At 37.8% G+C, this 26,154-nt stretch overlaps 2 protein-coding genes across 2 annotated transcripts in view; both read left to right on the top strand.

Moving 5' to 3' along the window:
* LOC121162519 (ATP-binding cassette sub-family A member 6-like) overlaps window positions 1–6,417 on the top strand; it is a 46,950-nt gene extending 40,533 nt beyond the window's left edge. Inside the window, exons 35-39 of the mRNA XM_040989570.1 lie at window positions 1,878–1,997; window positions 2,189–2,329; window positions 3,503–3,582; window positions 5,956–6,011; window positions 6,133–6,417. Coding sequence (XP_040845504.1) covers window positions 1,878–1,997; window positions 2,189–2,329; window positions 3,503–3,582; window positions 5,956–6,011; window positions 6,133–6,234 — 499 coding nt within the window. The 3' untranslated portion in view covers window positions 6,235–6,417. The remainder of the gene's footprint in view (window positions 1–1,877; window positions 1,998–2,188; window positions 2,330–3,502; window positions 3,583–5,955; window positions 6,012–6,132) is intronic.
* Window positions 6,418–15,923: 9,506 nt separating this feature from the next.
* Window positions 15,924–26,154, top strand: part of ABCA9 (ATP binding cassette subfamily A member 9) — a 43,140-nt gene continuing 32,909 nt past the window's right edge. The window contains exons 1-8 of the mRNA XM_040989401.1: window positions 15,924–16,019; window positions 16,775–16,982; window positions 18,081–18,245; window positions 19,474–19,577; window positions 20,455–20,681; window positions 22,822–22,963; window positions 23,164–23,349; window positions 23,879–24,026. Coding sequence (XP_040845335.1) covers window positions 15,924–16,019; window positions 16,775–16,982; window positions 18,081–18,245; window positions 19,474–19,577; window positions 20,455–20,681; window positions 22,822–22,963; window positions 23,164–23,349; window positions 23,879–24,026 — 1,276 coding nt within the window. The remainder of the gene's footprint in view (window positions 16,020–16,774; window positions 16,983–18,080; window positions 18,246–19,473; window positions 19,578–20,454; window positions 20,682–22,821; window positions 22,964–23,163; window positions 23,350–23,878; window positions 24,027–26,154) is intronic.

Here is a 26,154-nt window from a genome sequence, read left to right as displayed (position 1 = left end):
ATTTTTACCTAATAAAATGTTAAGCCTGTGAACTAAAAGAATGCTATTGTAAAAGTTTTATGACGAAAAAAGGAGAGGATGGTGAATGTGGACAGAAAGGAGGGCGGAGTGGGAAGTATCACAGTGCTCCGAAATCTGTATTGTGAAACACATAAAAATCCTTCACTTGAAGTAAATAAAAGAAGTTTCAGGAAAGGATTATATAATAATATCCTTCTGATGATTTTGTGGCTGTTTTAAAATTTATATGAGTAAAGATGACCATATTTTCATTAGATCAGTTTTTACTTTTAAAAAAATTTTAAATAATTTTTGCTTTCTGTTAAATCATTTATTTAGTGATGCCTGAAGCCTCTGAGAATAATCTAAATTAAAATATTTTATCTCAAAAATAGAAAATACTAAGTAAAAAGGAATGATTCAATTTGTGATGCTAGTTGTATCCCTCTGAGTATATATTAAATGACCATGCTCATGTCCTCAAATTGCTACTTAAAACTGATTTTGAATGGTTAAACCTCATTTCTACTAGTTCTTGATTCAGTGGAGAGGGTTCATATTATTAGCAAAACAAATGTTTAGATCTAGTCTGTATCATATTCATGAGTTTCTCTGAACTTTTTTTGAGTCTTAATTCCTTTTTCATTATTGAGGTACCTGTTACGTGTTTTCCTTTTTAGTCTAACCTTTATTTTCACACTTTCCTGTTTTAATAGAATCCCTAGTGTGACATTTCTTGAGTGCCCTCAGTATTTCTCACATTCTTCATAACAAAATTATTGTGTCAATCTAACACAAATATCAGGAGTCTAATTGAACTATCACACAGTTGTAACAGTTATCAATGGAAACTTAATCTTGTTTGATCTGTGTCTCCACCCACTTCCTTTTCTAACCTCCAGTTTGAAGGAAATAGGAAGCACCATACCCCTTTGTTTATAAACATTTTAGATAGTATTTCAAAAAGATAAGGAATCTTGCTTAACATAATCACAATACCATTAGTACACATAACAAACACAGTTTTTTCTTTGTGCTGACAAAAAAAATCAATCACTGGTGGACACTGTGGCATAGTGAGTTAAGCCACTGCTGGGTATGCCTACATCCTATATTGAAGTGCCTGGGTTCTAGAACAGCCTCCACTTCCCATCCATCCTCTGGCTAATTCACATCCTGAAAGGCTCTAATGTTTGGGCAAGTTCCACAGCGAATGGCTCTAATGCTTGGGTCCCTTCCACAGCGAATGGCTGTAATTCTTGCGTCCCTTCCACTCACTTGGGAGATCCACATAGATTTCTTAGCTCCTGCTTTTCGCTTCAGCCAGCACCAGCTCGGGGTGGGCATTCAGGGGAGTAAACCATCAGTATGAACTATCTTGCATTTATTTTAAAAAGGGAAAAGAAGCTGGAGGGTGGAGGCATATGCATTTCCAGCCACTGTCTTATTCCTCAAATGTTCACAATGTCTGGGTTAGGGTTGGGTTGGAGGTTGGGAATTCACCTAGATCTCCCTGTTGAGTATCAAGAACCCAAATACTTGAGCCATCACTGCTGCCTCTCCGGGAATGCATTAGCAGGAGCTGGAATCAGAGGCTCAGTCTGGGACTAAGCGCAGGCGTTCTAGGACCTGGGCGTTCTAGCTAGCTTCTTATTCCCTACTCCAAATACCTGCCCCAGTGTATTTTGTCATTTAATTCTGTTTTCCACCAGCTCTATGAAGTTTTCTTGGATTCACTTATCTCTGATGTTTTTAAATTAGGATCTGAATATGATTCATAAATTAGGTTCTTCTATGAATGTATCTTCCCATCTCTCTGTTTTGTTGCTGTTGACTTCTTTCGTTTTAAACACTGCCAATTTGCTGTTTCACTTCAGGCAAGCCATCCGGGCAGCTGTAAGAAGCAGTGAAAGGGCTGTCCTGCTGACCACGCACTCCCTGGTTGAAGCTGAGGCCCTGTGTGACCGCCTGGCAGTCATGGTGTCGGGAAGGCTGAAGTGAGTCTCTCTCCTGAGCTTTCACTTGACACCCAAAATGAGAACTTCCTGTGGAAAGGGAAAGGACCTTTCTGTAGCTGGGGCTTTTCCTTTTGCCTTCCTCTGGGACATCTCTCACCTGCAATTCAAATTTAAGAAAAAAAGAAAAAAACGAGGATAATCATTTTTCAGCATGTTTTGCTCATCCATAGATGCATTGGCTCCATCGAACACCTGAAGAGAAAATTTGGCAAGGGCTACATTCTAGAATTGAAAGTGAAGGAACCTTCTCAAGTGACTTTGCTCCACATGGAGATTTTGAAGCTTTTCCCGCAGGCTGTACAGCAAGCCAGGTAAAAGAGATTTTGATTGTGGGGAAACATGCAAACTTGACTCCATCAGTAATTCCGTTTTTTTGCTCTGTGAAAGCTTCGTGATGATTTCACTTTAGTATAAAATTTGAGATCCTCAAACACTGATTTGTTGAGTCTTCAAGGATGTAAGAGATTAGGAACCATCCGGGAAGCTGTGTCTCCAGGAGACTGAGTAGCCGGGGAACCCCTGCTTAGCCACCTGGGACTTTGCATTGAAAGCGTGGAGAGGAAGGAACGTCACAGTTGCTGAAGTTATGAAACCTCAGTGGGACCCCTCTTTGGGCCTTCCCACAAGTATTTGAAATACATAAATAGTCAAAACATAATAATTCACATTTTAAAAGATATATTTAAAGTGGATGCCTCTTAAATGGCAATTAAAAAATTTTCCCTTTCCAGTTTCAAAGTGTGTGTGGAGGTAGTCAAGGAAGTGGAACAGGATCAATTCATCAAGAAAACAGAACGTAACTGCTGAAGACATTTAGCAGACGTGTAATTTAGTCCTGTTGCCAGACCCTGGACGTCACAGATAAGGGAAGAAGTGATAGTATGGGGGGGGAGACCAGAACTGTTGAGATGGGCACAGCAGGGGCCGATCTGAGGAAAGCCAGGACTGGAGATCAGGGGCACCAGGAGTAACACACTGCCGGTTGGAGATGAGAGAAGAAGAGGCCATGCGGGTGGCTGTATAACCACAGTAGCACACACGGGTTCTAGAGCAGACATTTCCTGAGGGATTAAAGACACATGCGAACATTGTTATCTCAGCTAAGTATTTCAAAGTTTTGAGTTCTCCCCATGCCTTACCTTTCTTTACATATTGTTAGTTTTTGTTGACAAGGATGAACTGTCATTGTGGGATTAGTTCCCAATCTCATTTGAACTAATTAAAGGAACCATGTTTGTTTTAACACATGAAAAATGTGTGGAAACTTAGCCTTAAATAGTTGTACTAGATCATTTCTAGAACTTTAAAATCAAAATCGTTTTTTAAAACCTGCTATTGATAAATGATTTGATTTTGTATTTTGACCACATATAGATTTGTACTATTTCTTTTTTTAGAAAAAGGAAATAGTTGCTGATATCAATATTTACTTTGGTGTTCATTTTCTCTCCTTGAAACTCCTTTGTAACTTTTCCTGTTCTCAGGTATTACCCCTTGTTGACCTATAAGCTTCCCCTTGCCGACGTTTGCCCTCTGTCTCAGGCATTTCACAAATTAGAGACAGGTAAGAATGACTCTCATTTATTTATTTAAATATTGTATTTATTGATTTATTCGAAAAGCTAAGAGACGAGAATAGGCAGGAGCAGATCTCCCATGCACTGGCTCACACCCACAACGACTGGACTTAGCTCTGGCCAAAACCAGGATACATCGGCTCATATCTCCTAGCTTGCAAGGACGCAACTACTTGACCCGTCATGGTGCCTTCCTAAGGTGTGCTCTAGCTGGAAGTTGTAATGGGAAGCAGAGCCAGGACGCAAACCCAGCACCTTGGTAAGCGGCTACAGCTGTGCTAAGCAGAGTCAGCCGCTGTGCCAAACGCCTGCCATACATGGAATCTATTATATAAAACTTGAAGGATTCATATTAGGGAATAATTTAATGACATATAATTGTACAACATTCTAAAAATAGGTCTATACACCACAAGTTATGGAGGATAATGGCGAGATTTAATCTCAATTTCAATTAACTCAGCTCTGAACATAGGTTCATTTTCAGCCCAGGTAATGAAGCTGTACAAAAATAATCATGGGCCAGTATTGTGGTGGCACAGGTTAAACTACTGCATGTAACACTGCCATTCCCACATCAGATTGCTGGTTTGAGTACCAACTAGTCTGCTTCTGATCCAGATTCCTGCTAAGGCACGCTGTAAAGCAGCTGCAGATTGTCCAAGGACTTGGAATCCTGCCACACATTGAGAAATCAGAATGGAAATCCCTGGCTTTAACCTGACCAAGCCTGGCTATTGTAGGCATTTGGGAAGTGAGTCAATGGATGACAGTTCTTACTTGCTCTGTGTGTGTGTCACCCCTTCATTGTCACTCTTCCTTACTTTGAAAGGTAAAGAAAAAAGGACACTGTCATGCCTGACTGCTCGTATTATAAATCTGAGACACCTCCCACAGAAGGACACTTTGTACAGCCTGACTTACCTGGATGTACGCACTCTGTTCACTCCGTGCTTACATCACCCTCTCACTCTCCTGTGTTCTTGCATGTGCCTCCACCTCCCTCTCACATCTCTCCCTCCACTGATATTCTTGGTTTATATTCCATAAAGTGCATGGTAAATGAGCACTTCTTTATTGCAGAGCTCCTTGTTTTTCACTAATAACAACATAGAAATTGTCCATACAGTTATCCATCCATTCATCTGCCACCCTAAGCCCTTACATCTGTGCTGGTGTCAAAGACCCTCCTTGAAGATGACTGAATGATAGCTAATGCTGTCCCCTGCATTGTACATAGCTCCTACCTGCTACTGGAAATGGTCCATTCTTTCTGTCATCATTTTCCTTATTCTTTAAACTGGGCAATTTCCAACAGCAGTCATCCCAGGGTCATGTCTCAGCTCAGTGCAGTGGTGGAGAACTCAAACTTCCAAGCTAGCCTTCCCCCATCCCAATGCTACCAGTAAGTGTGTGAATTTATTTCATTCCTACATGTTATTCCATCCCTGCATAGTATCTCATCCCTACCTGATTGCTTATGTACACCGAAGGCTCATATGCATGTCCGCTGGACCAGACCATAGGAAAACTAAAAGAGCTTATTGGTTGAGTGCTTGTGTTGTGCCTGGTTAATCAAGTTTGCTACAATAAATGTCTACGTCACTCCTTCCTTCCTACATAGCAGGCTTCCCGATTTTTCCTAAATGCAGCCATCTGTGTATTGTCCTGCCTTGGGATTTTGTACTTACTAATCCTTCTGCCTAGAATTTCCTCTCCTATATATCCAGGCAACTTCCTTACTTTTTCTGGTTTCTGTTCAATTATCATTTTATTGTTGCCTTCTAAGAATGCTTTACATATTGATTACTCCCGCTGTAGAAGTGGTAACCTGTGAACATGTGCACGTTAAGTCTGGCAACAACTGTCATACTGTTTTGTACTAAGGAGGCCAGTGGGATGAACTGGCTGGCAGGAGTATTTAGGATTATTTTCAAAGGGCTTGGATGTGATTAATCCTCTGGCGTAAGAGTAGAACACCAATCAATGGTGCATTTACCCAAGGCATATGTACTACGCAACAAAACACATGATCAAAAAACAGCAGGAAAAGATTCTATTATCAAGATTAATTTAATATGCATTTTTATGGCTTCTGTGACTTCATTCTTTTACCAATAACTTTGTTATTTGACTTTTTCTTCCATCCATGGCAATAACTTGCATTATATTTAGTTGATTTTGAAAAGCAAAAATGATAGCACATCGTAAGCATCTATTATCAGTGCCTTTTTTTCAGATATTTTTAAATTTCAATTTTGAATTTTATGGTATAATTTCATAGGGTCTGGGATTTCCCTGTCCCACCCCTCCCCCCCAATTTCCCACTCGCTGACTGATTTTTCTAACTTTCTTTTTAGTGAAACATAACCTTAACTTGGAAGACTACAGCCTTTCTCAGTGCACATTGGAAAAGGTTGGTCAACCGCTTTGGCTTTGTACCATCCACACCAAAGCAACGTGCGCTCTCACGGTTCCTTGGGAAGGTCGGCACTGACTCGAGCCTTGCTTTTCCCTGTTCTGTGTCTTCTCTGCAGGTGTTCCTGGAGCTTTCTAAGGAGCAGGAGTTAGGAGGTGCTGAGGAAGGAGTTGATACAACCATGAGATGGAGGCTCCTCTCTCATTCAGACGAACCTTAAAACCTCAAGCTTCATAATCCTAGAAACATGAATTTTAAGTAATGATTGGCAGCGTGATAGCTTTAAAAATCATTTGATATTAAGATCAGTTATATTTTGTATGTTTATTCAATTAATGAATAAAAAGATTATTCTGCCTCTACTGCTTAGGGGAAATAAAATTATAAGCTTAGAACTTTTAAAATAAAATTATAAACTTAGAACTTTTTAAATATGTATTTTTTATGACTTTACTCAAAAAATAAATCTCTTGCTGACAGAGAGGGATGTGTTCGGTATCCAGAAGCTGCCTAGATGAGAGCTTCACCTTGGTTCAGGACACTTCGGCTTACTGGTTCTCTTCTATAAACAGGTACAACCCAAGTTAGTTTCCTCGTATCTTTCCAGAATTTTTTTTGAAATGTATTATCATTCGGAGGCCCCTAGCACTTGCATTTTAACAAATAGACATACACAAAAAAGAAGTTTAAAGATACCTTTTGAAAAAGGAAGGGAAGTCACAGTTATACTTGCTCTGATTTCTGAAGTTTTTAGTCATATGATACTTATCTATGCGTGTATGTGTACACACACATACTTTTCTATTACTCAACTGAAAGTATCTGTGTCCTCTTTACATATTTTATTTTCCTGAAGAAGCACTTAAATTAGACACATTGGGGCTGACATAGTGGCTTGCAGACTTTTCTTCCTCCTACAGTGCCAGCATGCCATGTGGGTGCTGGTACGAGACCCAGCTGCTCCATTCTGATCCAACTCCCCGCCGATAGCCTGGCAAGGCAGCAGATGGTGGCGCAAGTTCTTGGTCCCTTGCACCCACATGGGAGACCTGGCAGAAGCTCCTGGCTGCTGGCTTCAGCTCAGCTCAGCTCTGGCCACTGCTGCCACCTGGGGGAGTGAACCAGCAAATGGTTTACTCTAGCTCTCCTTTCTGTAAATCCGCCTTTCATGTAAAAGTAAATACACTTTTCAGGAAAAAAAATTCTGAATATTATCAGGAAAAGGTTTTAAAGACAAGATAGTATCTCTACTTCTTTTGGAATATGTTGCATAACTTAAAAATGCCTTTGTTTTCATCAACACATCAGAATAGTTAAATAAAGGATAAAATATGCCACTCGAATTACACTGAATAATAACTACAACTTATGCATGCTATGTGCTTCATCCTTTTGCAAGTTTCACAGAGTTCTAATCATGGTACACTTAAGCTCCTAATTAAATAGATACTTGCTGATGATATAACTTATAAATGAACTCAAATTACTTTTAATGCTATGGCAAGGTTGCAGCGTTGCATTTTAGTTTCCTGTGCTGATTTTCTCCGCGGGTGTATTTTTCCTTATTTGTGTGTGTACAGTGGACCATTTTACACACATCACAGCGCAGACCTGGGAGCTTAGGCATCCCTCCCACCTTCCCCCTCCTGCTCCCTGCACTGCCCACTCACACGCCTCCTCCTTCATTTCTTTTTTATCGTTTTTAGTTTCATTCCACGATCACAAGTCTAACATTCTTTTAGGCAGACATATAAACATATGGGAAGTGGAAAATAATGGTAAAGAACAATAAAATCCAAATAAAACCAGACCCAAACCTCCTAGTCCTCAGGCGTATGAGCAGGCCTATTTACAATAATCAAATTCCAGAATGTCCCTCTCGCACCTACGGACTACGTGTTCTATAGTCTGTATTTAGCCATCACATAGTAGGGAAACCACAGTATTGGGACTTGCTTATTTGAAAAGTGTGATCATTCATTCTTTCTATGGCTGGAAAATATTCCATGATGAATTCATACCACATTTTGTCTTTATAGTTATCTACTTGTGGGTTTCCGGGTTAATTCCATTTCTTATCTATTGTGAATTGAGCTCCATAAATGTAAAGGTAGACATAATATTAGTAAATTAGATGAAAACCAGTACAAAATGCAGTAATATGTCTCCTGCTTTTGCAATGCCACTTGTGTTAATGCTAATGTCTTGAGTTTGACTAACTCAACTCCTTCAGTAGCTATAAAAAGGACATTTTCTTTGATCACTTTAAGCTTTTTCTTTCCAAGTCTTTGAGCCATTCATTGTTAGTTGCACTAAGCCATTGAGGCATTTCTCAACCCACCAATAATTTCAGTCCCTTTTACATTAAGTAGCATTCCCTGTGTTTGCAGGACCTTCAGAATCACTTGCATGTTCCTAACTTGGCCATGGCGATTCTCCATACTCCTTAATAGCTATTTGAAGATTCCCAACTCCACCCTCAATTTCCTAGCACATTTGGCCTCTTATATAAGAATTTTCTCTCGGCTTTTATTAGAATTTCCTTTTTCATTCTTGTCAAAGAGAAAAAAGCTGATGGACCCTTCCTTTCAATAGCTGTACTCTCATTTTATTTTTTTATTCAATTCTTTCTTACCCACACCTCCTCCCAATAATAACAGCACTCGATCTGTTACTTGAACTTTGTATTTTTAACATCTTCCTCTTAACTTCCTTCATGGGTTATGTTGTAACCCAACAGGTTAAGCCTCAGCCTACAGTGCCAGCATCCCATTTGGATGCCAGCTGGAGTCCTGGCTGTGCCACTTATGCTCCGGTTTCTGGCTGATATGCATGCCTAGTGCACAATGGCCCATGTCACGGTGTCTCTGGAGCCAGATGGGAGTCCCACATGGAGTCCTTGTTTGGGCCTAGGCTACTCCCTGCAGTGTAGCCATTTGGAGAAGATCTCTCTCTTATCTGTCTCTCCTTCTCTCTCTTTGTAACAGCAGGCCAATGCTGCCAAGGCAGACACTAAAGTGACTTAATAAAAGTTCTATGTGGGAAAAGATATTCCCATGGAGTCTGGAAATGAACTGCTTTCCCACTTCAAGGTGGACACAAAACAGATAAGCAGCATATTATTTCACATATCTGATAAACTTCCAGGCAAGAAGAAAAGGACGGGAAGAAAAGCAATACTTACCAAAGATTTTAAATGAAAATTGTCCAGCACTTAAACAAAGACACGTGCTACTGGATTTCAAGTGAATACAAAGTGTCATGCAGAATGAAAATAAAAACTAACACTACAGCTAAACACATTGCTGTGAAACTTCATACACTTGTGGTTGAGGAGACAATCCTAAAATATCCTACTGAACTCAGCAAAACACTTCAAATTCATGAGTACCAAAGTTATGTAAGCATTTTTATTAGTAAAAACTAGTTGTAAACTATGTTTAGTGAGTAATGTCAGAAATTTCTGGACAGAATTAAAAACAAAACCAGAAAAAAAGAAGAATGACAAAACAACAAAAAATATACTAACTCTGCTAAGGAAGTGAAAATTGAACAGATTTGTTACATTACAAAAAAAAATTTACAAATGTCCAAAGAGCACATTAAAGTCAATTTAATATTATAAATGATGTATGCAATGAATGTTTAATTTTCCTGATGGTATTTTTTGTCAGTCATGCTGATAAAATCTTTACATTTCAAACACTAAAGTGATCAAATACTAAAATGATCATACCAGCTGTTTCAAACAGATGAGAAAATGAAACTTGGGTAAACATTAAGACTCAGGATAAGTCATACGCATGGCAATTTAGAGCTAAGGTTTCTAGATGAGGTATGCTAAATAAATTTATACAGGAATGGGTAGGAAGAGGCTAAAGATGCAGGCTGTTATTTCACATTGTCACAGTAATACAGGTTCAAATATAACAACGCTTAGAGGGACTCACTAGTACCACAAAATGCAAATCTAGAACTGGCTGCATAAGAGGTAGGTAAAAAAAGGGAACCTAAAAAAGGAACAGAGAAAGCGTGAGCTACGGAGAAAACAAGAAATAGGAAGCCACAGGGAAGTTTAATTTAAACAGCCTGGGAGATGCCTGGAGGAAGTGACTCGTCATCCTGGAGGCTGCTAAGGAAGTAAAAAATGTGCAAAATAGGTAAAAAGACAAATGCAACTGCAATGTTTTAGGAGGCATCCTGGACAGATTGCAGAGTCCTGTTCAATTATACTGGAGACATGCAAATGCAAATAGGAATGAATCAGACAAAGAATGTTACAAGACAAAATGTATAAAACAGTACCACGTAAGAACTTGCATGTTGCATTATCAAGGGAAAAAAGAGTAACTTTTACAGGGTGTATGGCAAAACCCATGTGGGTGCATTGGTGTCGTGAAGCTGGACCCGAGGAAGGGTGAAACGGACGGGAAAGGCCCTGGGAAGCGAGCAGGCGTTTTTCCTTGTCAGGCAGCTGGAATGTTTCATTCTCCCACTTTGCAAAAAGGATCTTTTTGCTTTTGCACACAGCAATGAGAAGAGTTACACAGGTCCCAGGAGGACAAGCACACTACAGCAACCGGCAAGGGTATCTGGAAAAATGTTTGAGACTGATATTACGCACATAGATTGCTGGCAACGCTGCTGCAGATAAATGAAGTGAAAAGCAGGGGCAGCTGTAGATCTAACTGAAGTGAGGGTAGAATGATTAAATTAACAACGCATAAGCTAGGCAACGTAGCAGTTGTAATTTCAACTCACTTTGGAGAAATCCTGTTGTTTTGTTTAAGATTTATTTATTTTTTTATTTTTATGAATTGCATTGCATTATGTGACACAGTGTTATAGGCACTGGGATTCCCCCCACCCCTCCCCGAACCCTCTCCCCATGGTGCATTTCTCCACCTTGTTGCATTACTACAGTTCAAATTCAGTTGAGGTTCTTTCATTGGATATACAAAGAGGATGAGAAACAGAGAAGAAGATCTTCCGAATGATGATTCACTCCCTAAGTGACCACAATGGCCAGAGCTGCGCCAATCTGAAGCCAGGAGCCAGGAGCCCTTCTGGGGCTCCCAAACAGGTACAGGGTCCCAGAGTTTTGAGCCATCCTCGACTGCTTTCCCAGGCCACAAGCAGGGAGCTGGATGGGAAACAGAGCTGCCGGGATTAGAACTATGGCCCATATGGGATCCTGGTGCTTTCAGGTAAGGACTTTAGCAGCAAGGCTACCACGCTGTACCCAGACCTGGATTTTAATTGAAGTTCTGCTCCTCACCAATTCTATGAGTGGGTACAAATAATTTCTGAACTCTGGGTTTCCGTTTATAAAATGGAGGTGATTATAACAGTGCCTACATACATATATTGATGTTTAAGTATGCCTTGTCCACGTGAATAGGTGGGTTATGTTATAAGATCAATGTCATCTCAATTTTGAAAGCCCATAGGACTTTTTAAAACTTGACAAAATGATTCTGAAAATTGTTTGGAGCAGTAAATGCACTTAAAGAAATAAAAACATGTTGAGAAGATTCATCAGGTCTGGCATTGTCATGTATTGGGTAAGCCCACACCTGTGATGCCAGCACGCGCCGTCATGGGCACCATTTACGTCCCGCATGCTCTACTTCCAAACTGAGTCTCTGCTAATGACCTGAGAAAAGCAGCAGAAAATGGCCCAGGTGCTCAAAGCTCTGTCGTCGACATGGGAGACCCTGCACGAGTTTCTGGCTCTTGGCTTCATCCTGGTTCAGCCTTGACCTTTGTGATCACTTCAAAAGGGAATCATGGATGGGAAATTGATATCTCTCTCTCTCTCTCTCTCTCTCTCTCTCTCTCTCTCTCTCTCTGTTTGTATTTGTGTGTGTGTGTGTGTGTGTGTCCCTCTTTCAAATAAACAAATAAAATGTTTAAAAGGAAGACCAGAAGATGACTTTTTTTCCTGCTATGGGGATGACAAAAGTTTATAAGTGAAGAGGCCAAATAAACGACAAAAATGGACTGAACGTTGACCACAGCTGTAACTTTTAAGGTCTAATTTAGGTATAAATTTCTCTTTGGAAATGATGTTTTCTCAAAAAATATTTTCTGTGCACAAAGTGTTGGCAATAGTATTAAATGTGATCATTTTTTTATATTCTACAAAAGATGGAAACCATACAAAAAGAATCAAAAACTTTTTTTGGCTTCACGGTATTGTGAATGATGAATTCAGTCTGTTTCCACAGATTTTGCTTGCTGTGGAATTTTTCGATTTCACATAAGTAATTAACAAAATCATACATATGCTTAATGAACACTGGGTAAATGGGACATGGGAAGGAAGCTACATGTGGCTATCGAGCTTAGGGGGCTCAGACGCACACACTCATTCGTCAAACCCTCAGTGTGTTCAGGAAGCAATCACTGTGCAGAAGACTCGAACACACTCACCGATGACAGAAGAAAGATAGTTGACTTTTCTCACCATCCTTCTTTAGCCAAAAATAATCCTCATCTGTTACAAGAAGTTTTGGAACAGCCACATTGTCTATTTACACAAGAGACTCCCTAAAGAAAACAAGGATAAGCAGCTTTTGAGTGTAAATTTGTTTCTCCTGACAATATTGATAAGCAGGACATACTGAAAATTAATGGTGAATTATAGAGTAAGTAGTTTGTTACCTGGGGGGGTCTGTGCAGAAATAACAAAGCTGTACTTTGGAAGAGTAGATACTTATTCATGCATTGCTTCAAAGATTCTATTTTCTGCTCCAAGAGAGGTGCTACAGTTATCATGCATGCCATGCAACTTGCGTGTAAGTGACAATTCAAAGTTGATTATCCTGAAAAAAATGACCTTACCACATTGTCATATTTCTAGTTCCAGCTTTTAGGAACCCATGGAAGGTTCTGAGGTACTCTGTTTCCCAGCTTGTATACCTGTATTTGTCATTTAAAAATTATTCTTTTTCATGTTGCTCCGGTCTTCTCTGAATGGGGTTTCTATCTTTGTTTAAAAGATTGTGTTGAGGGCCGACTGTCCCATCAAGGCCTCATATGAAAAATCCAATGACTTTGAACTGCAATACTGTAACAAGGTGGAGGAATCCACCTGGGGGAAGGGTTCGGGGAGGGGTTGGGGAGAGCCTATGAAACTGTGTCACATAATGCAACGTAATTAATAATAATTAGAAAATCCAATGAGATAGACTGCATTCTCCTTGGCTTTATAATTCTTAATATTTGGAAAGTGCTAGTTCCTGATGTTGGGATATGTCCAGCCAACCGTCTGCAACTGTGAACTCCCTGCTAAGGAGCTGGCAGGAGACAAAGAAATAGAAAACAGAACAGGAATCACCATGTGAGCAAGGAGTTTTTGGCAGCCTGTCTGCATTGAGACCATAATCCCCTTCGGAAATCACTCTGGAAGATAACCATTCACAATAAGCACGGAATTAAAAGCATGATGTAGTGATGACCCGAAAGAAAGGCAAATTCCTCTCCAGGACAAAGACCCAGGGATGAACTGTGTTTTTTAGGCTTCTGCTTCCGCTTTCCTGAGAGTAAGTCAACCTTTAAAATCGTGGTTATTTTGAATGTTTCAAAATAGGAATAGAAGTAGTTATGCCAAAATTTGGGTGGAACCCCTTAAGTTGTTAGTGGGTTATTTTGATTTTCTTCAAATCATCTGAGTAATTTATAATGTGTAGCAACACAGCCAGTTGGAGAAAAGCTTTTTCTATTTTGCTCATGACTAAAGCATACTGAGACAAATAGCATGTTATCTAACAAGATTTTGGATAAAGTGAAAGGAATGTATGTATGAGCTATTTGTAAAGTTGTTTTTATACTTATTCTTTTCTGTTTGTTTTTAGTTTTACTGCCAGAGGAATTTGAAGCATTGGAAGGTATGATTTACTGAGTTTGGGATTCTTTTTAACTGGCTTGAGAATATTTACATCTCAGAAACTTAGCAAACTGTTTTTATTGATCGTGTTTACGATACTAGACCAGAAGAATTTTGGATGGATTTGGTTATAGTATGCCTTTATAAATCAGTGAATAATGAGAATTCTAGCTGAATAAATAATGACTGTCTTCTGCTAATCTTATTATTATCTATAACTAATTTTCTGTTCAGAGCAATATAACTACAGAGATGTTCTGTGCTGCTACCATTAAAAACATTTCCCTGATATTTACATTAAGATGTGTAGTACCAAAAAAATCCAAACACTCAGAAACAAATAAGTACATTCATGAAAATAACATATATAATGGTTCTTTTCTGTAAATATTACCTCACGCATATATTAATTCAAAGAAAGTCACTAAAGCAGTATAGTTTACCCTTTTAGCTAGGGAGGCTTACCATAGCATTGATTTCTTAATAGAGAATATTGTAGTTTATTTTGTCTGTAATCAAGATTTGAGGCCGTCACAGTGTGGCACTGTCACTAGATCATCTACATGGGAAATATATGCAGACTTCATGGATGGTATGAACTTCTTAGAAATTTCTGTGACATTTTTCTGTCTGTTTGCCTTTGGGTTTTTATTCATGATTTTGTTTTGCTTTCAGAACTACAGTGTGTGTGGGGGGTGTGTGTGTGTGGTGTGTGTGTGTGTGTGGTGTGTGTGTGTGTGGTGCGTGTGTGTGTGTGTGGGGTGTGTGTGTGGTGTGGTGTGTGTATGTGTGTGGTGTGGTGTGTGTGTGCATGGTGTTTGTGTGTGGTGTGTGTGGTATCTGTGTGTGTGTGGTGTCTGTATGTGTGTGTGTGTGGTGTGGTGTGTGTGTGTGGTATGTGTTTCTATTGTGTGTGTGTGGTGTGTGTGTGTTTCTATTGTGTGTGTGTGTGGTGTGTGTGTGCATGGTGTTTGTGTGTGGTGTGTGTGGTGTCTGTGTGTGTGTGGTGTGTGTTTCTATTGCGTGTGTGTGTGTGGTGTGTGTGTGTGTTTCCATTTCATGATGGTCTTGGGGCTCTTTCTGAGCTTCAGTGTTGGAAAGTCAGCAAAGGACTGAGTTCATTGTGTTCTTGAATTCATGAAACACAACACAAGTGGTTTAAAATGGCCCCACTTTGTTTGGGTTGCTTCCTTGAATTTTCAATTCACATTTCACACTGAACTTTCTTTCCTACTTCCCACTGCCAAAAGTAACCTCTTTATTGAATTTTCTGGTGATCTGTTAGTTTCTGCATATTTTAAAAAATGCAGTTTCTATTTCGGCAAATTAATGTAAATAAGGACATAATTCTTCATCTTTTCTCTTTTGAGTTGATATTATGATTTTATGTCTGTGTATGTTGATGAGGTAGTCACCAGTCCATTGCTCCTGACTTTTCTGGAGTACTCTTGGGGCTACACCCGTCACATTTTGTTCCCCTAACCTCCTAACTTACACTGTGCAGAGCATGCTTGTACACATTGCTTCATTCAGACCTCTCTTATAAACTCGAGTGCAAATTTCCTTCCAACATATCCAAGAAAAGAACTGATTGATGATAGCATATTGCTAAGAAGGAATGAAGCATGAAATGATATGAAAGTCTGTACTCCACTAGCAATATATTATTTCTTTATGCCCATTAGGCAATTTAATAATGGCCAGCATTACAGGGTTAACAAAATGTGACACCTTACAACTTTCTAATTTTTAGTACTTCAGTGAGAACTACATGATTGATCATATTTTGTGAGTTTTCAGTACTCTCAAATAACAAAAATTTGAATGTCTGTTTATCTTTTTCTTCCTTTCTTTGTTTTTTCCTTTCTTTTTTCTTTCACCCGTATGCCTTCTTTTTTATGCATGCAATTGGAAGCAGCTGTAATAATTTTGAATTTTTGGTGTGATTGCACAATGTTTTCTATTTCAGACCTTTCAGACATTCATGTCCTTTTCCTTTTTAAAACAAACAGATCAAAATGAGCAAGAGGCACATAAGTGTGGGTCAGCAGACATGGGCTCTTCTTGGCAAGAACTGTCTTAAAAAGTGGAGAAGAAAAAGAGACACCTTGTTGGTATGGCTCACAGTCTGCATGTATGATCTCAGATTTAGAAGAAAAAATTTTTTTTCAAGTAATACAAAACACTATAGCTTCATTATTTAATGGTGCATATGTATTCTAATGCTATTTAACAAGACAATTTTTTCCAATTTGAGGCTTTGCTATTTTATTCATGATTTTAGTTTCTTATGTAGAGAACAAATTTCATGTGTTTCATATGAAATACTCCCTCACTCCCACCCTCCCCCACCTTCCTTTCTTACTTTTGTTTCAATTTTTGCAATGGCATACTTTAAATTTACTTTATAGTCACAAGATTAACCCTCTGCAAAATAAAGAATCCAACCAGTTAGGGAAAACCTACTGTTGCTCAGAAGTATAGGCATGAGCTCTGAACATGAAAACTTATTTTTAAAAAAGCATTAAAATATCTTATTATTCTATTCCTGTTTCTTAAAAGTATCTACATTCAGAAAATACTTCATAAGTAGCTACATGTATATGCTTCAGAGAATACAACTCCTATATATATACTCATTTGAATCTCATAAAAATACATACGGAAATTCGAAGGGTTTAATCAAGAATTAGTTTGCAATGAAGCAGAAATGTGAAAGATAAAGTGTAAATTGTAATACTTCTACATAATTACACTACGGATACAGACAATGTCAGTGGGAAGAAATGTAAGCAAAGGGGAAAAGAAAATGACAGTTTGAACTTTCGCTTATTAAAAATGCCTTCATTTTTCTCTCATTGTTATTTAGGAGTGGTTTTTCTCATTTCTTCTGGTCCTATTTGCATACCTATTTTCTTTAAATTTACATCAAGTTCATGACTCTTCGCAAATGCCGGCAGTGGATCTAGGATGTGTAGATACTTTTAATGAGTCTAATTATGTGATTTCGTTTGCACCTGAATCCAAAACTACACAAGAAATAATGAAAAAAGTTGCTTCTGCCCCATTTATGAAAGGTATGTTCTCTGTCAGTTTATGGTGATTTCCTTATATGCAAAATATATATTTTAATACTACCTTGATAAACTGTGTTGAAACTTCAAGTACCTAGAGTTAATTAACAATATTAATATATATTCCTTTCCAATATTAAGGAATTTTTCTTATTTTCTGTATTAGTGTCCTATTTAGGAAATCAGTTGCTATATAATAGATGCCCCTGTTATATCAATGGGTATTTAAATGAATATTTGTGAGGATTGAATGGTGTAACAGCACAGTTTTTAATCTCTGCAAATATGTGAGAAGTGAAAGACAAACTGGACAGCAAAGTATCAAAATGCATAGGGAATATTTAAGAAAAAAGTAGGTAACAAGGTGTTACCTTGCACTCCCAAATATAAGCAATATCTTTAGAAGTGACAAGAGAAAAAAGCAAAAAAGGGGATAGTTAATGGGTCTAAGAAGATCCCCTTAAGAGCTGACAAATATTCACCAGAAAGAAAAGGCAAGCAGAGTGAATATAGCAATTGAAACTATTCTCGGTAATTATGTTGTTGTTGTGTAGTAGTAGAATGCTGTTCTAGAACAGACCAAAGAGAAAATTATGTAGTCCTCTCTCCCAACCTGTGTTCCTGAAACCCAGCAGTTTCACCATGTAAGAAAGCAGGTGGCAAAGTCTTGGATAGGAGACTTACAGAGCAAACCACTCTTTATAACAGATATCTACTTTATACCTACTTTATGATATATAAATCACTCTTGTAATATATATCAAACTACAGTTCATAATTCAACTTTAGCTAGGTATATGCATAAGTAAAATTAATGGATGCCCTGCTGTTACTGTTATTTCAAATGCATCGTTCTTTAAATCATTGGTTAAACAGTTTATTAGGAAAGGCATAATATATTTGCAATAAAATTATTTGCTAATATTTCACTTCTGATTTTGTCTAGGATATTATAATTCCACCTTGCCACTTTTAAATGCAAAACTCTGGTTTAGCTCAGCATTGCCATGAGGAAAGAAACCAAGTTAGCATAAAATAATAATATAATATGGCATGCTATCTTGCTATCTAGAAATCTCATTTCCTCTTTCCATGCCACAGGAAGAACAGTCATGGGATGGCCTGATGATAAAAGCATGAATGAATTGGACTTAAATGACTCAATAGATGCAGTGAGAGTCATCTTCAATGATACCTTCTCATATCATTTGAAGTTTTCCTGGGGACATCGAATCCCCAAGATGAAAGAACACAGAGACCATGCAGGTAACATTGCCAATAAAGTAAACCCACAATGTAGATGCACACACACACACACACACACACACACACACACACACACACACACCAACATGGACGCATCATTTATCAGCTGTTTTTACCCACAAGGAGACAATGTTACAGAAGGAGTGAAATAAGCCACACAAGTACGTGGCAAACGCATTTAATTTCTGATCACAAAAGATTCATTTTTATTGAATAATAATTTTTTTTAACCAGGGCTTACCCCTTTCAGTTTTATTGATTTAATTGAATGCAGAGTGACGGAAGTGAGAGGGAGACAAAAACACCTCAGACTGGTTCACTCAGCAAATGCCCACCGCAGCTGGGTGAAATCAGAGGCCATCTGAGTGTCCCAGTGGTCAGCAGGAAATCCAGGTCCATGAGTCGTATTCTGCTGCCTCCCGGGGTGGGCATTAGCAGGAAGTTAGATCAGAAGCAGGGGTGGGACTCCTTCCTAAGAACTCCAAAATGAGAGTCAGCATTCCAATTGATGCTTAACCTGCTATGCCGTGACATCTTGGCAAAACCTAAATTCTGAAGTGGCCTGTTTTGTTAAAACTGTAATTAGTATCATTATCTTATGTCATTCCTCAGTAAGTTTTTAGGATGGACCCTTGCTTAGTAATTTTAAAGTGTCTTCTTGTCACCAATAATAGAAAAGTTCAACAGACATTATTTTTGAAATATTTTGTTTTTATAAATTTGAAAGAGAAGCAGAGAGAGGGAGACAGGGAGAATCCGTCTAATGATTCATTTGCTGAATGGCCATAATGATGAGCTGTGCCTGGAAGAGGCTGGGACCCAGGGGCCTGGAATCCTACCTGGGTCTCCCACATGACTAGCAGGAGCCTAATACTTGGACCTTCTATTGCTGCTTTCCTGGGAATATTAGCCGGAAGTTGGATCGTAAATGGAGCAGCATGGACTTGAATCAGTGTTCATATGAGATGCTGTTGTCATAGGCAATAGCTTACACCACTGCTCCACAACACAGGTCCTGGCAAAAATATTCTTGACTAATTCAGAGAATTATATTTTGAATGGAAAGATCATGGTGAATTATTCTTAAATATACCAGCAAGTCTAGCTTCTTTTCTATAATCCTATTTGACTGTATTATGGATTTTGAAGTATTTTGCCTTTTCATTTTTCCTATAACCAAGCTTTTCCCATCACATAATAGTGGATATATTCTTTTTTTCCCCTAAAGCTCATTGTCAAGTAATGGATGAAAAAGTAATGTGTGAAAGTTCAATTTTCTGGGAGAAAGGCTTTGTGGCCTTTCAGGCTGCCATTAATGCTGCTATCATAGAAGTGAGTATTAAGTTAAATGAATCTAACTGTGTTATAAATCAAATTTTGATGGATGGTTACATAATGAGTTGCCTTGTTATATTATTTATTTCTTTAACTGATTACACATATTATACCGAAATGCTTCTAGGTTCAAGCAAGGTTACTAAGAACCTAAAAAAAAAAAAGTAGGCTATAGAAACCTTTTTATATACACTGTAAAATGGGTAAAAAATACAGATATACCATTATAATAATAGTTTCTATTCTGTGATGGATTTCCATTTGAAATCCATTTCATTTATTTGAAAGTTAGAAAGAGATTCAAGCACACAGAGAAATCTTCTATCTGCTGTTTCATTTCCCAAATGCCCCCAACAGGCATGGCTGTGTCGTGCCAAAGTCAGGAACTCCGAATTCCATTGACCCGTGTGAGTGACAAGGAATCAACTACTGCCTCCCATGATGCACATGGGCAGGGAGCTAAAATTAAAGGCAGAGAGGGGATTATGACACAGGCGCTCTGATTATAGAATGGCAGCACATCAACTGGCATCTTAACTCTTGCACCAAATGGTCTGCATGCCGGTTACAGAATTTTAAATGCATGTGAAGCAAGCAATAACGCAAGAGATACCCAAATGAGAAATATAAGGGAGAATCCACTAACTGTAGATGACATCACAATTTGTTTTTAAAGCATGAATAGGATTTAATGCAATGAATGTGACAAGTAGGAATCATGGAGTCGGCACAGAACTTGAAGCTTTACAGAAATGTCCAGGGGCCAGAACGTGAAGGTTGCACTTATGAAATATATATGATTTCTTGTAATTCAGAGAAAAGGTGTGAAGTGTTAGTCAGAATACTGATCACTGTTCATTATGTCTTCCTTTAGATCACAACAAATCATTCAGTGATGGACAAGTTGATGTCTGTTACTGGAGTGAATATGAAGATACTGCCTTTTGTTGCTCAAGGAGGAGTTGCAACTGACTTTTTTATTTTTGTGTGCATTATTTCTTTTTCTGCATTCATCTATTATATAACAGTCAGTGTTACGCAAGAAAGGCAAAGTATGAAACCATTAATGAAAATGATGGGACTTCAAGAGTCAGCATTCTGGTAAATCACGTAGTCATTATCCGTCACATAGCATAAACAGGACGGCTCCACAAGGTGGACTCTTAGGGTGCTCAAGTACCGTATTCCCACCTAATGCTTTCATCAAGTAGTGCATTGTGAATGAAAAGTTAGAGAGGATTTATACGCTTGATACTTAAATGTTTTGTTATATTATTATTACTGACCTTAAGGAACACCTGATCCGATAGATATATACCAACAAGCATGGCTCGGATAAAACAGATGACTCTCAGAATCTAGACTTCCAAGAAAATGGCTGTTTCTGATTCGAGGAAATGATGTTTCAGACACTTTTGTAAAAGTAGTAGTTGATGTTGCCCTCACATTGAGTGAGCCATCATTTTTATGAGACTGAAGAAAGATTAACCTATAGCATTCTTTAAGCAATAAGCTTTCCTTGGATGCAACGGTGTAAGAGTAATAGGAACATAGAACTTTTAGTTCAGTAGGCCATAGTTGCCTCCTTTTTCAACTTTGATTAAGCACCACCTAAGTTACTTAAAATTTTAATGTCTCTGTTTTCTACAATACGTTGCTAACATCTACTTTTCATTAATCATGAGGACTAAAGAAAGAAACACATTTAAGTGTACTTTACATGGTGCGTAAGAAGAATGAGACATTCTGTATTAGGTTACACTTGGTAAAATTTTGAGCTATATTATTGCCTGGAAAAGATGAATAGATACAAGTCAGGAAACAAAGCAACTAGTTTATAATGAGCAAAGGTTTAGTGAGTTTCATGAAGTGATACATCTAAGACAGGTAGTGGTAAGAGCTCAAGTTCTAGAATCAGAAACAATGGTTTCAACCTTGAATTTGCCTCTGGCACATTATTTAACACAATGTTAAAAAGATAAGTAGTATTTTTAGGGTGGTTCTAGGCACAAGCTGCATATTCTTTAAAGAATAGTGTTTAATATGAAGACTTCATATTTTAATGTTGATAGATATCAAGTTTACTTTTCTACAAAAGCATTCAACATACTAAGTGCAGAATTAGAGAAGATGAGATTAAGAAAAGGGTTAAAGGGCACAGAGAAATTCAGATGACCAAATGTGTTGTGAATTTGAATCATTACAATTAGACATTAAAAACAAGAATCCCAAAACCTGGTAGCATTTCTATTTTCAATATGAGGAAATTAACTTTTGATTTTGGACCCATTCTAAACCAGTTGACACATTAAATACACAAGCTACATAATTTATTTAGTTCTTTTTTTTACTATTTTCCAGTAGGGGAAACTGAAATTAAAAGAGATTTGAGACCTACAGGTTAGGAGTATGTACATATATATAACACAGCACAGAAAACTTGAACCTAGGACTGTGTGATTAGAAGTTTATTCTATTTCCTTTTAAAGACGTTGCTTCTCATGTATTTGACGCTGGTCACAAGGAAAACTCTATGCTTATAACCATCTGTACCTCTGTATATATGTTTTATGTCTGTATTTCAATCTATGCTTCTGTTTCATCGTTTGATTTAATGACCTGGTTTTGTACAATCTGAAAATTAGAAATGGTTTTTAGATTTTTAACTGTGTGGCAAAATTCAAGAGAACACTGACATTTGTGGCACATTAATATTTACAAACATTTCTGATTTTATTACCTATAAGTATTTTTTATTAGAACCAACACCACATCATTTACCTACTATCTGTGACTATTTTTAAGTTACACTGAATACTTGCAACAGAGACCATATGACCTAAAAAGCCTAAAATATTTAAAATTTGCCTGTTTAGATGAAAGAAATACCTAACTTTTGGACATGTTGTTTGTGCAATTACTTCACTGAAGGGAGTTGTCTTTGAATTGACAGACTGTCCTAGAGGTCTTCCATGAAGAACTCCTTCTGGAAACCCTCCCGGTAACTCCCAGGATGTCACCCAGCTTACTCCTTTCTTAATTTGCAATGAGCAATCTATTGTATGTGTTTACTTGTTCATTGCTTACTTTGCCCTAATGAACATGAGCTTTGGGACAGCAAAGTATTCCACCTTATCTGTTGCATTTTCTTAATTGTTGGTAAACAGTGGACTTCACAAATCATTTGCTGAATAAATGAGTGTAGACAGTATGCTGAACGCAATGTCTTGTTGTGTGCTAGGCTCTCCTGGGGTTTGATGTACACTGGGTTCATCAGTATCACAGCCATTGTGATGACTCTCATCATAAAATCTGCACAAGTTGTCGTTCTGACTGGCTCCATGGTAGTGTTTGCCCTCTTTCTCCTCTACGGCCTGTCTTTGGTGAGTTGGTCCATTTAAAACCCGTATGTTGTCAACCATGTGGCACCCAACCCAATTTTACCTTCTGTATTTGTATGAGATGGCATTTAGAGATAGAAAACCAATGAAATAGATCTTTGCAACGTGAAATTCCTTTTAATGTGCTTGCTATGGTTTTTGGAGGTTTATACACCAGCTGAAATTTTTTGCTTTCTTTTCAGATAACATTAGCTTTCCTGATGAGTGTGCTGATAAAGAAACCTTTCCTTGCTGGCCTGGTCATCTTTCTCCTTATTGTCTTTTGGGGGAGTCTGGGATTCACAGCACTCTACAGACATCTTCCTGCATTTCTGGAATGGTCCTTCTGTCTCGTGAGCCCTTTTGCCTTCACTGCTGGAATGGCTCAGGTAAGCACTAAGCTAATCTGCTCACTCTGGACAAAAGCTTTGAAAGTGGGGTAAAATTTCAATGCTTAGTACTTGGTGCATGAATTCCACCCCCTTTTGCAAATATAAACATTTAAGACATAGGCCAATTAAAATTTTTTTTGATTAGTTGTTCTTTAAGGCATTTTGCTATTTGTGCAGTTCAACTTCTACTTCCAATATTTTTGTCACAATGAACATAAATGGATTTTGTGATCAAGAAATATGAGCCTTAATATTATCAAAGGCTTTTGAAAGTCAGGAATTTGGAATTCATTTTTATTTTTTCAATTGACTATATTTATCTGAAACTTAACTTCTCAAAACAAACTTAGTTTTAGTTATGGCATCATAGCTGTCAAATGATGGAGAATTCTTACATATAAACTCATTGCATCTTAGTGTTATTCAGTACCAAATCATTGTTCTGTCTTCTTTCCAACAGCTGAAGTACTTTTCACCCTTCCCTGGTGTATTAATCCTTTCAAAGTTTAATGTCTTTTTTTTCCAGCTTATACATTTGGACTTTGATGTGGATTCTGAGATCAGTTTGAAGTCTTCAAACCACCCAAATCTAATAGCAGCCAATCTTGTCATGTTGATTTTTGATACTCTTCTCTATTTGGCATTGACATTGTATTTTGACAAAATTTTGCCAAGTAAGTAGTAACATGATTGTCATTCAAAACAATCTCAGTAGTTCCATGATCATTAAATAGCTGAACTAATGTATTGAATGTAAATTATCTAGTATTTCATTCAAAATTTCTAAGCTAAACTGATGATACTCTGCATTTTGTTTGTAGAATCACTTTGTGAGACTTTGATGTACTACAAAAGTTCAGGACATCCTTTCTGTAAAGATTTATTTTTATTTGAAAGGCAGATTTACATAAAGGAGTAAATTTATGTAAACTTGATTTACATAATTAAATTTACATTATGAAAGAAAGATCTCCATCCACCAAATGGCTACAATGTGCTGAGATGAGCTTATCCAAGACCAGGAGCCAGGATCTTCTTCAGGGTCTCCCACATGAGTGCAGGAACCCAAGGCTTTGGGCCGTCCTCCACTGCCTTCCCAGGCCATAAGCAGTGTGTTGGATGGGAAGCAGAGCATCTGGGATCTGATCAGGTGCCCATATGGATCCTGGAGCTTGTGGCCTATTGAGCATTTGTAAAGGATTCATAAAAGATTGTGAATAATTATACTTTTAATGCTATGTCAGAGTGATAGGAGTCCTAGTACTTGATACTTGATGTTCAGCATCTTTGAATGCTTCCCATTTCACTCAACAAATAGCAGTACCATTGCAATGCAGCTACAAGGTTGTAATTATATATTGTATCCAACATTTTTTCTATGAAACACATTTTTACCTATGACTTAAAGAAGGAAGACATCTTTCTGATGGCTTCTGAGGGAACTGATATATAGTAATGGCACTCTGCTTTTTCAGATCTCGCAGCACTAGGAATGTTGAGGTTTGTTAGTATTGATATGATATTTACTAACATACTTTTATGTGAATCTTATGTAATCCAGTGAAATAAACAAGAGAACTACTCCATGAGAAAATCAAAGAGGGGAGAGAGCATAGTAAAGCGACAAGAAAAAATTTATTTCTTCTTTTGGGACTAGAATTAGACTGACAGAAGCAACAAAAAATGGTACAGGGAAATGTATATTTAGGCAACCGATGTTTGTATAAGGTTGCAAAATCTAAATGAACAAAAACCAACTGCAACAATTATATATGTAATTAATAATTTAAAATCTAGTGAAATGTATTCCAGCAATAACATTTATCATACTGAAAGATTAAAGTAAATCATGTGAGTATCGTAAGCTACACAGACTAACGTGTGATAATATTCACTACCCATAAATCCTCATAGTTTTTTTTATCAACTTCAAATTAGAATGAAAAGTTCTCCAGCTTCTTTGAGGGGCACTGGACTTATTTCTGAAGTCTAATTATTATTCCATGGCCACTGGTCTTGTTCTATTATTATCAGAAGTTATTACAAACAGAAGGGCCAGTGTTGTGTTGCAGGGGGTTAAGATGCAGCTTGCGATGTCACTATTCCATTTTGAAATACTGATTTGAGGTCTGGTTGCTCGGCCTCTGGTCCAGCATTCCTGATAGTATGCCTAGAACAGCAGTAAAAGATGGTCCAGATCCTTGGGCCCCCTCCACCCATGTAGGAGACGTGGATGGAGGTCCTGGCTTCTGGCTTCTGGCTTCAACCTGATCTAGACATGGTTGTTGTAGCCATTTGAGGGGCAAGCTAGCAGGTGGACAATTAATTCCTCTCTCTCTCTCTCTCTCTGTGTGTGTCTGTCTCTCTCTCTCTCTCAGCGAATAACTAAATAATCTTTTGTAAAGGAATATAAGAGTGAAAATGCCTCTCCGTCTGCTCTGGTTTACACAAGTATGCATTGTTAATGATATCCTCCTCTTTTCACCATGTATTTTAGGATTTTTTTCTTTTACTTAAAAGTAAATCAAAAGTAAAAACAAACCTTTGTTTTTACCTAGTTCCATTCAAAAATCTCACAAAATTGGCATATAAATTTTCAAACCTGCACCATTTTTTTAATCCTGTGTTGTTTTGTTTCCTTTGAAATGCTCAATAGTTATTTTACTGCCTTTGCATTGATATAACTGCACTATTATTTTACCAGAAAAAATCATATGAAGTATTTTTATACAGTGAATCATGGGATAGTCCACATGTGTACTCTGTGTGCGTGTTTTACTAGCAGTTCACACTCAAAGTAGG

Source organism: Ochotona curzoniae, unplaced genomic scaffold, assembly GCF_017591425.1.
Source record: "Ochotona curzoniae isolate NIBS_2020 unplaced genomic scaffold, NIBS_Ocur_1.0 contig_523, whole genome shotgun sequence".
NCBI lineage: Eukaryota > Metazoa > Chordata > Mammalia > Lagomorpha > Ochotonidae > Ochotona > Ochotona curzoniae.
Note: the sequence above shows the minus strand (reverse complement) of the source record. Positions and strands in the feature narration are given on the sequence as shown.